The 12,981-nt window shown below is 39.3% G+C and overlaps 1 protein-coding gene across 1 annotated transcript in view; it reads left to right on the forward strand.

Moving 5' to 3' along the window:
• Positions 1–12,981, forward strand: part of LANCL1 (LanC like 1) — a 43,514-nt gene that overhangs the window by 25,427 nt on the left and 5,106 nt on the right. Inside the window, exons 5-8 of the mRNA XM_003784979.3 lie at positions 4,202–4,337; positions 4,878–5,024; positions 7,273–7,455; positions 12,802–12,978. Of these exons, the coding sequence (XP_003785027.1) occupies positions 4,202–4,337; positions 4,878–5,024; positions 7,273–7,455; positions 12,802–12,978 (643 nt within the window). The remainder of the gene's footprint in view (positions 1–4,201; positions 4,338–4,877; positions 5,025–7,272; positions 7,456–12,801; positions 12,979–12,981) is intronic.

Consider the following 12,981-nt stretch of genomic DNA (forward strand, 5'->3'; position numbering starts at 1 on the left):
TCCCAGCTACTTGGGAGGCTGAGGCAGGAGACTCGCTGAAGCCCAGGAGTTGGAGGTTGCTGTGAGCTGTGATGCCATGGCACTCAAACCAGGGGGATAGCTCGAGGACCGTCTCAAAAAAAAAAAAATCATAATAACCATTATGACTATATTCTTTATCTTGAGAACATAGCATGTAAAACATGCAATTCAAAGTCCTATCTTCAGTGATCATCAGATGCAGCTAACAAATTTTAGTGATTTGAATTGAAATCCAAAAAAATGGAATATTTAGTTTATTATTCTAAACTGTGTTGTTTTAACTAGATACTCTGAGCAATACTTTATTTTCAAGTATTTGAAATTTATTTGCTACCTACTTGGAATGTCCCAAATGCAAATGAGTTCAGCTACAAAATTATCTTCAGATAGTATAAATTATAACACTGGCAAATAAAGAAATGATGTTTTCTGATGCAGTTAGTTCAAACATTTATTTCCATAAGAGCCTCATTGCAGTAAATACAATAATTGTTCTTAGCAATACTTTCATAGAGCGGTGTTTGTTTAAAAAAGTTCATAGTACTTTCCCCATTTGAATAGTTTTTTCAATTTCATTTGTAAAAGTAAATCAAAAGTGCTTTTTTAATCTAAATTTTATACAGTTTGACATATTTTTATTAAAACTTGATAATCAGTACTTACCAGATCTCTAAGACATTCAATTTATAATAATACTTGAGTTTGTATCTAATGGACTGATTAGGTTGTATCTAAGGAACAGAACTGAGCTTCTAGTTCTGGCATGAGAAAAAAAAAATAGAATTTTTCTTAATAAATATTCTTCAGTTCTTTTAAAAATTAAGGGTGTGTATGTGCATACAAACATATATATGGTATTGAATAGAAAGCACAGTAGCCCATAGGTCTGCCACCCGAATAGCCCTGTTGATGTTTTGAATAGGTAAAGTAAGTTATTATTAGCAAATGAAAAGAAACCTCTGCCCACAGTGACCCTAATCCTGAGATAACCACTGTTCCACTGTGAGTTTATGGCCTATATTGAGCCAGCATTTGCTTATTTAACTAATTTGAGATGCCTCAATTTAATGAAAAATTTTCATAATATGAAAAAGTTTTAACTTCTCCTGGAACTGCAGCTAGCCATCTTTTTCAAACCCTTCTTTCTTACTTTTTCTCAGTCTTTCTTTCATAACTATCAACCACTTTCAATCACTAAAATCATTTCATCCTGCCATCTTCCTTTTAAATGTTAAGTACCATGTTTCCCCCCAAATCAGACACTGTCTCATATTTATTTTTTCTCAAGAAGACACACACTAGGACTTATTTTCAGATGTCTTCCTCTCTACGCCAAAATGCATGGCATGGCATGCACATACACTGCATAGTCACACCCATCACTAGGTCTTATTATAGGCTAGGGCTTATATTTAACAAATGCATAGAAATCCTGCTAGGGCTAATTTTTTGGGTAGGTCTTATTTTCAGGGAAACACCGTATTCTCTTCCCCTTACCACAAGCCTATGGAAGCAGTGGTGAAGGGAATGAGAGAAGAGGATTATTTTCTCTTTCATATGTAGCCTTTCTACAGAGCTAGGACTTTTTTTAATCACTGAATCTTTTGGTATACAGCCTGGTGGTAACAATTGTCAGATTTTTGTTTCCTTGGATTTTATTTGGTTGGTTGGTTGGCTGGGGGGTTAGTTGGTTTGGTTTAGTTTTTGTAAACATCATTTGCCTCCAGAGATTAGCAGTAGGGGCTGTATACCCCTCTGCTGTACCTTTACCACTGAGTATGTTAAAATGAAAGCACGTGTGGTTGCCCAATTCTGCCTAATGTGCAAACATTTATTAGGAAGAAGAGACACATCCATATAAACGAACAGTCTTCTGCCTTTTTCTTAGAGCTCAGAGAAAGCTACATTATCCTCAAGCCATGCTTGGAGCCTATGCCTCAAGGCCCTGTGTGGCCCCCTACATCCCCAGTATAGCCTTCAACTCAATCCAAACTTCACAGAAAACTGAATTTAGTCAAAAGACTAAAAGGTCAAAGGTCCGGAAGGCCACACGTGTCCCCAGGGGTGCAAGTTCCCCACCCTTGGCACCTCTGATCCAGCTTTACCTCTCGCTCCACCAGTGAAAAGCCAGTTTCTATCATTCCTTAATAATAACAAATTCTCTGGGGTAGATTTTGATAGTTAGTGGATTTGAAGTGCTGAATACCTCTAAATATTGATTCCTGATTAGAGTACTTCAAATCTATCACCCTGGGAGACCGGAGTTGATTTTTGGTACTTTGTCCCTAGTGTATAGACCAAATTTAGAGGATACACAGGCACTGCACACTGTGTATACTTAACTACTTTAAGTAGTAACTTTCCATACAGGCATAAATAACAGAATTTTTAAATTGTAAGGGCCTATTCATTTCGTAGATGAAAAATTTTAAGAATGGATTTGATAGTGTCTTTAGTATCAGAAGCTACCTGATGACATTTGCTAGAACTAATGTCCTCTTAATACTACTCTTTCCCAGAAGTTTCCAGGCTTTTTATACTATTAACATTTTGTCAAGTTTCACCCCCAAATTACAATATTTAAGTTATATTAAATTTATAGATTAATCTAGGGACAATTGAGATACACTTTCAAAATTTTATTTGATAAACAAATCTAAAATAACAAGGATATTTTTCCTATCTATCTTATTTTCTGCTCCCTTACTCAAAAAGGAAAAAGAAGCTCATTCTCAAGCATTCAAACCATCAAACATGGTCACTCCCTAGGCTTGTCCTTGGTGGTCTCCCCCATACTCTGGTTTCCTGGGACTTCCCTTTTTGGTTGTCTGTCAAGGAATCTGGGGCCCTGGTTACCTGCTCTGCCACAATCTTCCTGTTGCTGCGCCTGCCTTAGGGCCAGGTGATGTGGAAGGTATGAGATTAACAGTTCCTCTAATCCGTGAGTTTCGGCTCCTGGGGACTCCCCTGCCTTAGCCTCTGCTTCCAAGCCAGTGAGATTGCTTGTGGCCTGGTGAACAAGGGAACAGAGAAAAGAAAAGGGGAAATAAAGAAACACTGGGGTTTAACTCACTGTCTCTTATATGAGGAGTTCTCTTTCCTATTCTTCCTTGAGATAGTGCTAATACGCTGCTTCTGAGGCTCTGTCAGCCCCCAGCTGCCCACTTTTAGGGTTGGGCTGTACTAAGTTGAGGCTAGGGGAGTACCAGAGAGAAAAAAAGTAGTAAACTCATCCTTGGTTCAGAGGTATTTCAGCTTCTGCGCGTCTTCCTTTGTTATTATTTACTTTTCAGAGTCCTTAAATACCCGCTTCACATAATCTGTCCATATTTTGGAGCTACATTTCATGGGAGAGTAGAGTGCACCTGACCCAGAACCAAAAATAACTTTTCCTCAGAAGTTAAACTGAGCCTATCAATGGGGATCTAATAAATTATAAGATACCCATTTAATAGGGATACTATGCAACTATTATAAAGAATGAAATTACTCTGTGCTGGTATGGAATAGTTGTCAGGTGTATTGTTAAATAGACAGCTGTGGAATTATGTATTTGTATTTATAAATATATATATTTATGGTTATGGGTACTTGAAATAATTCTAGAAATATACAAAAATTGGTAACAATGGTTATTTTGAAGAACCTGAAGGCTGAGAGACCGGGGAGACGGGGACCACCTGCATGTATTATCAGAAGTGGGCGATGAGGCTGCTGTATACTCTTCAAGTAGGCCTGGTAACACATTAAGAAAGAAACTAAGGAAAGAGATAAGTGCAGTAAGCTTTTCACTGTATGAAAAGAGAGGGCCATTCAAGTGTTGCTTTAGTCCCTGTTCCAGGCTAAATGCTTGTAACAGCTAGCAGTTCTTGGCTTCTCTCATCCCAAATGCCAAAGTCCTAATTGTAGGACATGTCTCTGTGAGGAACAAGGGAGAAGTTTCAGAGACCTTCAGCCACATATTTTTATTCTTTCATTCTATGAATTTTTTGTGCACAATTTCATTGTGAACTAAAGAAAAAAGTTTAAGTTGAAAGCTGGTCTTTGAACTTTGTCCCATATACATTTTTATATCAATTAAATTGTGTGTGTTGTACACTTTTAAAATGCACCATTTTTAAGTATATAAAAGTACCTGATTCCCTTACAAATTATTTTGGGCATGTATGTTTATTCCTAGGCTAATTCACCTAAATAAGGTAGATCCCCATGCTCCAAATGAAATGCTCTATGGACGAATGGGCTACATCAACGCTCTTCTTTTTATCAATAAGAACTTTGGAGTGGAAAAGATTCCTCAAAGCCACATCCAGCAGGTACCACATTTATATGCTTTTTAGGGTCCCACTTACTCTTTCCCTAAACTATTGTTTTTGTCTCTTAAGTTGACATAGAAGGAAGGTGTCCTGACCTCTAAAGGTCAGGCACAGCCAGAGAAGCAACAGCTTCACACTGAACACTCCTGGAAACACTTCTGACTCACAGTCAGAAGCCCACCCTGCTCTCTTTGAAAGTGGAGTAGAAGAATCTCTTTTCAGGATAAGATTAGGGCCATATTTTACCCTCCTCCCCAGATAAGGTATCTTTCTTTGTGCCTAGAAGAGTTTATGCTTTCCTTTGATGAATTCTTATAAGCTGTAGTGCAAAGAGTTCAGCATCCTCTTCCTCCCCCCCTTACGCAGAGTATAGTTGCATCCACTTACCTGATGCAGACTTAAACCGTGACCTGCCCTGGCCAAAAGATGGTGTCTAACTAGCCATGTTTCCCAGTATCTCTTAACACAAAGTTCTCTACCTCCTTTAGTAAGGTTTTTCTTGTACTTATCTTGTTATTTTGGTTGGCTTTCTCCTTACAGATTTGTGAAACAGTTTTAACCTCTGGAGAAAACCTAGCTGGAAAGAGAAACTTCACAGCAAAGACTCCACTGATATATGAATGGTACCAGGAATATTATGTGGGGGCTGCTCATGGCCTGGCAGGAATTTATTACTACCTGATGCAGGTAAGGGGTGTTAACAGTGAGACTTCATAATGTGCTTTGTGACCCAAGTACTGTTGGGTGAAAGGGCAAATGTTCTAGTTTTATTTTATCATTCTGTCAGGGGTCTATCACTCTCTTTGTAAATGCTCAAGCTAGACAAAGAAGTGTCGCCAGGATGCATTTTTAAAATATCAACATAAAAAGCCTTGTGTTTTGAGATGACGTTTGTTTTGTAAGTAACCATACTTACCTACCTAGTACCACCTATGCAGACTGTTTTGACCTATAATTCTGTGTGAAGTATCTTCTGCTTTTCTTCAAGAAAATTCCTTGAATTAATATTTTTCCACATTAGAAGTCATAACCTATTGAAAGCAATTCTAGGAATAAGAGCAAAATCCATAAAAAACAAATGAACACACATTACTTAAGGCTTACTTAGGAGAGGAAATCTGAGGACAGTGTTCAGTGGATTGCATGTGTAACTTATCTGAGAAATAGCTGAATATTCAACAAGTCTTAGGATCTAATACTATTGGGGCACATCTACCAAAGTCAAATAGACTAAAGGCAAACAAAATTTACTGCGGCAAACAAGACGAGGACTTCTAATGAAATCCTTTTCATTTTAGAGGACTTACTCCTGAAAGAAAAATTGGCACTTGTGAATAAGAATTCCTGAAAAAGAAAATTAATTTTTAATGGCAGCAGAGGTATCCCTCCAACTTCCCAAAGCACAGTGTAGCATAAAGAAAAGTGTTTTATTAATGTGTTCAACATGAGTGCTTGGATATACACCCCACCAGCTGGTTGAGTAGCTGGCTCTAATAATATAAAATGAATGTTACACTTGCCCTCTACTTAGAGCTGAACAAGGACAACAAAGCTGAAAAACTCAGGGTTGTTATTAGTTTGGAATACAAGTCACACTTTTGAGTGTTAGTAGCACTCAGAGACCAACTGTTGTATTTATTCTGCACTTCTCAATTAGAACTTTTATAATTAAGGTTTTTAACAATTTGGACTTAAATTTATTTATTTTTCTAGTACATTCCTCCAATGGCTATTTCCAGAGGTAAATATAGATTCTTAGAAATTTTCAGGGAAGGAGAGTCTCTTGAAGTTTCGTAGTGAGTTAGAATCTTACATGTCAGTGACGGACAGCCTCATTGACCTTTCATTGAAACAAATAATCAGGAGACATACTCTCTCCTTTTGTTAGTTATACCGCGAAATGAAAACCCAAGTATTAATTTTTCCGTTTGTATGTATTATCCATTTGAAATGATTTAATTTTTAACGCTGAACGTTCGTTCTAGTTGGATTCTATGTTTGGGGCCATGTTGGAAAATTCTTGAAAATTTGAGAACACATTCATTCTACTATAACACTTCAAACTGAACTTGAACACTATTCTGTACTATTCTCTGAAATTATTATTCTGTACTGTTTTCTGAAAGTACTAGTGTACTTTCACAATCTTAGGAGAACTACATCATCAACTTCACTTAAATCCCCCCACCACAAATTACCTCTGCTTCACACCCCTGTCCATCCCTCCCCTCCACATGCCTGACTCCCCTGCCTGGAAAAACAACAACTTTGAATTTGTTTAAAGATGTGAACAGTCATTGGATATAGAACAGGGCTAAAAGGAGAAACTTAAAAAACTGTACAGTTCATAAGCTGTATGTCAGTGTGTCTTACAGATGTGTACATTGTTACGGCAAAATAATCTTCCATTTAGATCAGTTGCAAATCTTATACAGAAAAGCTTGATCTAGAACTGTGTCTCCTAACACCTGCCACTTCTCTACATGTAGTAACAAAAGTCATGCTCACTTTGTCTTATGTATCTTGTGCCTTTTAAAAGATGCTTTATGTATGGAAACCTTAGGAAACCTCTTACACTCACATTCTCAAGCATTGATTTGGGCAAATTACTTATATAGATAATAAATATTAAAAAATAGGGCCTTCTGTATAAGAGTTAACTGATAGCCCTGTTTTACTTTGTGCCATTATTTAAAATCTAAAATGAAACCACAAAGTGTTATAATAAAAGCATCCGTAATCTGCCATGAGATTAAAGGTAAACATTTTAAATAAAAGGATCCAATAGGTGAGAAAATTGGGTAAAATACAAACCTTTTAATGACCTTTCAGTTCCTTTTGATCATGCTTTTTTTCAGGTATAAAAGTCATTCTGAAGCTCAGGAAAGTCTGTTTGCTTCAGCAAAACTTAATAATTCCTTTTCTCATTTTTTAGCCCAGCCTTCGAGTGAGCCAAGGGAAGTTACATACTTTGGTCAAGCCCAGTGTAGACTATATCTGCCAGCTGAAATTCCCTTCTGGCAATTATCCTCCATGTGTGGACGATACCCGAGATCTGCTTGTCCACTGGTGTCATGGTGCCCCTGGGGTGATCTACATGCTTACCCAGGCCTATAAGGTACTGCGTACATTTTCAATTTTAAATTAATTAAAAAACATAAAAAATTTATAATTATATTTAGTCTTATTGTAATCTTTAAAAGAGCAATAAATAAATTTCTTTATTAGACCTAAGAACACTTTGCTAAATGGATTATACTTCATTCTGACAGTCTTTGTGTAGACATTATTTCACAGAACGAGAGACTACTTCACTGACAGGCTAGGAAAGATTATAGTATCAGTTGCAGAGATGAGGTAAGTATCCTAGAAGCTCAATTAAAACTAGGAAGAACTCTCATGCATTGTTGGTTGTAATGTAAAATGGTACAACTCCTTAGAATGTAAAATGGTACAACTCCTATGGAAAATAGTTTGGTAGTTCCTCAAAAAAAATTAAACATATAATTATGTTCACTTAGGATCCAGTATATGATCCACCAATTCCACTCCTAGGTATATACCCAAAAGAACTGAAACAAGGGTCAAACATATAGTACACCAGTGTTCACAGCAGCATATTCTCAGTAGCCAAAATGTAAAAGTAATCTAAGTGTCCATCAACAAATGAACTGATAAATAAAATGTGGTCTCTGTATACATGCAATGGAATATTATTCCATCATCAAAAAAATGAAATTCTTTATTTATTTTTTAAGTCATAGATCATTGTACATAGATCATGAATACATTTATGCCATTATGGGATTCAGTGTGTTGATTATTTGTACCAATTGGAGTGGTTACATCCTACTAATTAACATAGGCGTCACCTCATTTACCCAATTACAGTCTTATGACATTTGTGTTCTACACCTCATAGATCCAACTTGTACTTACAATATGCCTCAGAGGTGTGGTTCCCCCTATTGACCTTCCCTCTATTGACATACCCCCCTACTTTCCCCTCCTGCTCCCCTTCCCTCATTCATCCTAGGCTATAGTTGTGATTCATCTTTCATATGAAAGTGTGAGTGATTATAAATTGGTTTTATAGTAGTACTGAGTACATTGGATTTTTTTTTTCCATTACTGAGATACTTTACTAAGAAGAATATTTTCCAGCTCCATCCATGTAAACATAAAAGACGTAAAGTCTCCACTTTTTTAATGCTGTGTAGTATTCCACGGTATACATATACCATAATTTGCTAATCCATTCCTGGAACAATGAGTACTTGGGCTTCTTCCATGACTTGGCAATTATGAATTGAGCTGCAGTGAACAATCTGGTGCAAATAACTTTATTGCCAAATGATTTTTGGTCCTTTGGATGTACACCTAGAAGAGGAATTGCAGGGTCAAATGGCAGGTCTACATTTAGATCCCTGAGTGTTCTCCAAACTTCTTTCCAAAAGGAACGTACTAGCTTGCATTCCCACCAGCAATGCAGAAGTGTTCCCTTTTCTCCACATCCATGTCAACATGTGTAGTTTTGGGATTTTGTGATGTGGACTACTCATACTGGAGTTAGATGATTTCTCAGAGTAGTTTTGGTTTGCATTTCTCTGATGATTAAAGATGATGAGCATTTTTCATGGGTCTGTAGGCCATGCACCTGTCTTCAGAGAAGCTTCTGTTCATGTCGCTTGCCCACAATGAAATGGGATCACTTGTTTTTTTCTTACTAATAAGTTTGAGTTCTCTGTGGATTATGGTTATTAGACCTTTGTCAGAAATATAACTTGCAAAAATCCTCTCCCATTCTGAGGGCTGTCTATTTGCTTTACTTAGTGTGTTCTTGGCAGTGCAGAAGATTTTTAATTTGATCGGATCCTAGTAATGTATTTTTGATGTTGCTTCAGTTGCCCGAGGGGTCCACCTCATTCTCCCAGGCCAATTTTTTCAAGTGTTTCCCCTGCACTCTCTCCAAGAATTTTTTATACTTTCATGTCTTAAGTTTAAGTCCTTTAACCAGTAAAAGTCAATTTTTGTTAGAGGAGAAAGGCGTGGGTCCAGTTTCAGTCTTCTGGTCACCAACCAATTCACCCAGCACCATTTGTTAAATAGGGGATCTTTCCCTCAATTTATATTTTTAATAGGCTTATCAAAGATCAAATCATAAGTGTCTGGGTTCACCTCTTTGTCTATGATCTGGGACTCATGACTGCAGCTTTTTCCCCTCCAGCTTTGCACAGGACCCGCACAGTATTACAGTCTGAGGCTGAGGAAACCTGCTTGGTGTGGTGGGATTAGGTGGCTCTGTCTTGTATCCAGCTGGTCCTTGTCTGATCCTAATGGATCAGTGACTCCAGTTTAAAGTCTTTGCTGTGGAGAAATTCAAGATACCCCATCCACATGGACAACAACTGGAAGAGGAAAATCAACCCTTCCTGTTACCACACAACCAGGGTACCACCCGAGAGGGTCCTTGGGTTATTGGCCCAGGTTAGGAGTTCCAAACCAATTGACCCAGTCAGTACGAACTCTCAAGTGGGAGAGTTCAAAAGGTCTCCAGCAACTAGATGGTGGAGGTCTACTGGCTGCTCAAATTTGTCTTACTCCCGTGCTCTGTGGAGTCAAAAAGGCCCATCCAGTAGCAGAGTTGGACCAGGGGGCTGTGCTTTTTCTCCACTTTGCTCCTCTTTCACACCCAGTCACTGGTGACCCCACACTGAGGTCCTGCTCCTATCAATAAACAGATGTGCCAGGGCTTTGTGCCTGTCAGAGTCAAAGGAAGGTCAGTGCCCCCTCGGCCCAGCCTTTACCCTCTGCCACCGGCCAGCTGGAGGAGCTGAGGCCTGCCCGCCTTGGGTATTCAATAGCTACTGGGGATTATTCCACCTGAACTCAGTCTAATCCTGAGGATAACAAATGCTTTTCTAATCCTGAGGATAACAAAAGCAAATGCTTTTCTCCCTCAGCCACCACTCCTCTGCCCCAGCTGCTCTGCAGCACCAGTATCCCTGTAGAGCAAGGTCTGCTTTCCCCTAGCAGTCCTCAGAGTTGGGGAGTATCTCTCCAAGATTAGACCGCAGCAGGATCGCTCTGCTGTTGCTGAATCTTTGTGGGAAGTGACACTGTGCAGCTCCCAGGTGGCTGCCACAGCCAGGGAGTTGGCTGTAGGATCAGCTCTGGGAGTGTGGGGCACAGGGATCCAGCAGCAGGATGGGGGATGCTGCACATGGTTCTGGCAGTGCAGGGTGCCCGGTGACTTTGGCAAGGAGAGCTCTCAGCCCACAAGTCTGGCAGGGCGGGGCTCAGCGTGAAGGCTCCAGCAGGGCTGAATGCGGGGCACAGGGCTCTAGCAGGGTGGGGGAGGGCTGTGCTGCTCATGAGCCTCGTCCTGCAGTCTCTGTAAGGGTTAAGCTTCTGTATCATCAGGCAAAGGGGGAAAGGTGGACTGGAAGTTCAGAATGGCAGGGAAAACGTTAGTTCAATTTTCCTGCCTGGCAGGAGAGTGCTCAGGTCACAACACGGTCCCTCTGGGGAAGTAGTCCCCACTTCCTATAGCTCACACCCTGGAGTGAGACAAGAGGTCCTCAGTTCACCACGCACCTATAGAAAACCTACAGGAGCAAACAAATTAAAAAAAACACACAACTTTCTTGGAGGAGGGGACGGATACTTTTCCTTTGGGATGAATTTTGTGCCTGAAGTTTGCTTTCTTGGAGTCACAGCTTACCTCAGCAGAGGTGACATGCACTTATCACTCTTCTCTCTCTGCTCGGCTCCCAGTCTTCAGCTTAATTGGGTACTTCCTGGACATTATCCTTCCCTCTGGATGGGAGCTTCTGTCCGAGGCTGGCTCCTGTCAGCCATCTTGCCCCTCCCCCCAAAATGAAATTCTAATACACACATCAATGTGGATCAACCTTGAAAACAGTATGCTAAGTGAAATAAGCCAGACCCAGAAGGATTAGTACTGTATGAGTCCACTTATATGCTGTGATGGTTAATAGGAGGTGTTTAGAATAGGTAAATAGAAAGTAGGAGAGAGGTTAGCAGAGTCTTGGGGGAAACCGGAATGGAGAGTTATTGTTTAGTGGGTACACAGTTTGTTTTCATATTTATTGTTTGGTGGGTACAGAGTTTCTTTTGCTATGATGAAAAAGTCTTTCAAATAGTGATGATGGTTTACAACATTGTGAATGTAATTAGTGTTACTGAATTGTATGCATAAAAATGGTCAAAATACATTGTGTATGTTTTACTACAATAAAAAAATACATAAATATCACTCTTAAGAAGCATGATGTGGCAGATTTTTTTCCCACAATCAAGGGGATAAAAGGTTTTTAATTTAAAAAAAAAAAAGAAGTAAACAGAGAAATCTGGTGTCAGATCAACAGATTACAAATCTATAGACTGAATAGGCACTGGCATTTCATAACTAAATAAGCTTTTGATATAACAAATTCTACATTTCAGAAAGTAGATCTAAAAGAAAAACTATTAAAACTGCCTTATCCTATACTTTTGGACACCTAGGTTTCAGTAAGATATTAAATATACTTAGTCTATTGCTCAAGTCTTTGATCAAGATACAGGAGGCAACAAAAGATTGTAAAGATCTATCTCTATTTTTCTGAAGTTCTAGTGCTATATAGTTGATTTGCCTATTAATAAATAATAGATCTTTCCCCAGTGTGTAAAGAAACTTTCCAGTAGCAAAGGTATCACAATTGCCAGAAAATGTAGCATATATTCCTTGGAAAATTACTAATGATAACAGCAAGCTGCTTTATCAGTAACACCTACACACCCAAACCAAACATGTTCATAAAACTTAGACTATACATATAAGATTATACCCAATTATTTAAAACAACCCAAAACTACCTAGGCACAGTGGTTTGTGCCTATAGTCCCAGCCACTAGTAAGGCTGATCACTAGAGCCCAGAAGTTTGAGACCACCTTGGCCTCATCTCTAAAAGATGGTAATAATAACAATAAGGAATAGGCTCAGCTACAGCTGAGTGGCTAAGGCGCCAGCCACATACACCAGAGCTGGCAGGTTCGAATCCAGCCTGGGCCTGTCAATGACAACTACAACCAAAAAGTAGCCAGGCATTGTGGCAGGCACCTGTAGTCCCAGCCTACTTGGAAGGCTGAGGCAGGAGAATCACTTAAGCCCAGGAGTTGGAGGTTGCTGTGAGCTATGACACCACGGCACTCTACCCAGGGCAACAGCTTGAGGCTCCATCTCAAAAAAAAATAAGAATAATATAATGAATAAAAAAGCAAAATTAGTCAATTTTAGTAATTTGTCATCATTAATGTAATACATCTCTCTGTCACTACTCCCTAACCCTTTTTTGTCACGCCACCTCTCTACCTGACCCATCCTACTTACCTATCAGGAAGGAATGTCATTAGAACTTTTATATCTCATGCAATAAAATTTATGTCCTTTGACTCTAGACGTTCAAAGAGGAAAAGTATCTCTGTGATGCCTATCAGTGTGCCGATGTGATCTGGCAATATGGGCTGCTGAAGAAGGGATACGGGCTGTGCCATGGCGCCGCCGGGAATGCCTACGCCTTCCTGAACCTCTACAACCTCACCCAGGACGTGAAGTACCTGTACAGGGCCTGTAAGGTA

Source organism: Otolemur garnettii, unplaced genomic scaffold, assembly GCF_000181295.1.
Source record: "Otolemur garnettii isolate 467f Iridium unplaced genomic scaffold, OtoGar3 scaffold00013, whole genome shotgun sequence".
In the NCBI taxonomy this organism is placed as follows: Eukaryota; Metazoa; Chordata; class Mammalia; order Primates; family Galagidae; genus Otolemur; species Otolemur garnettii.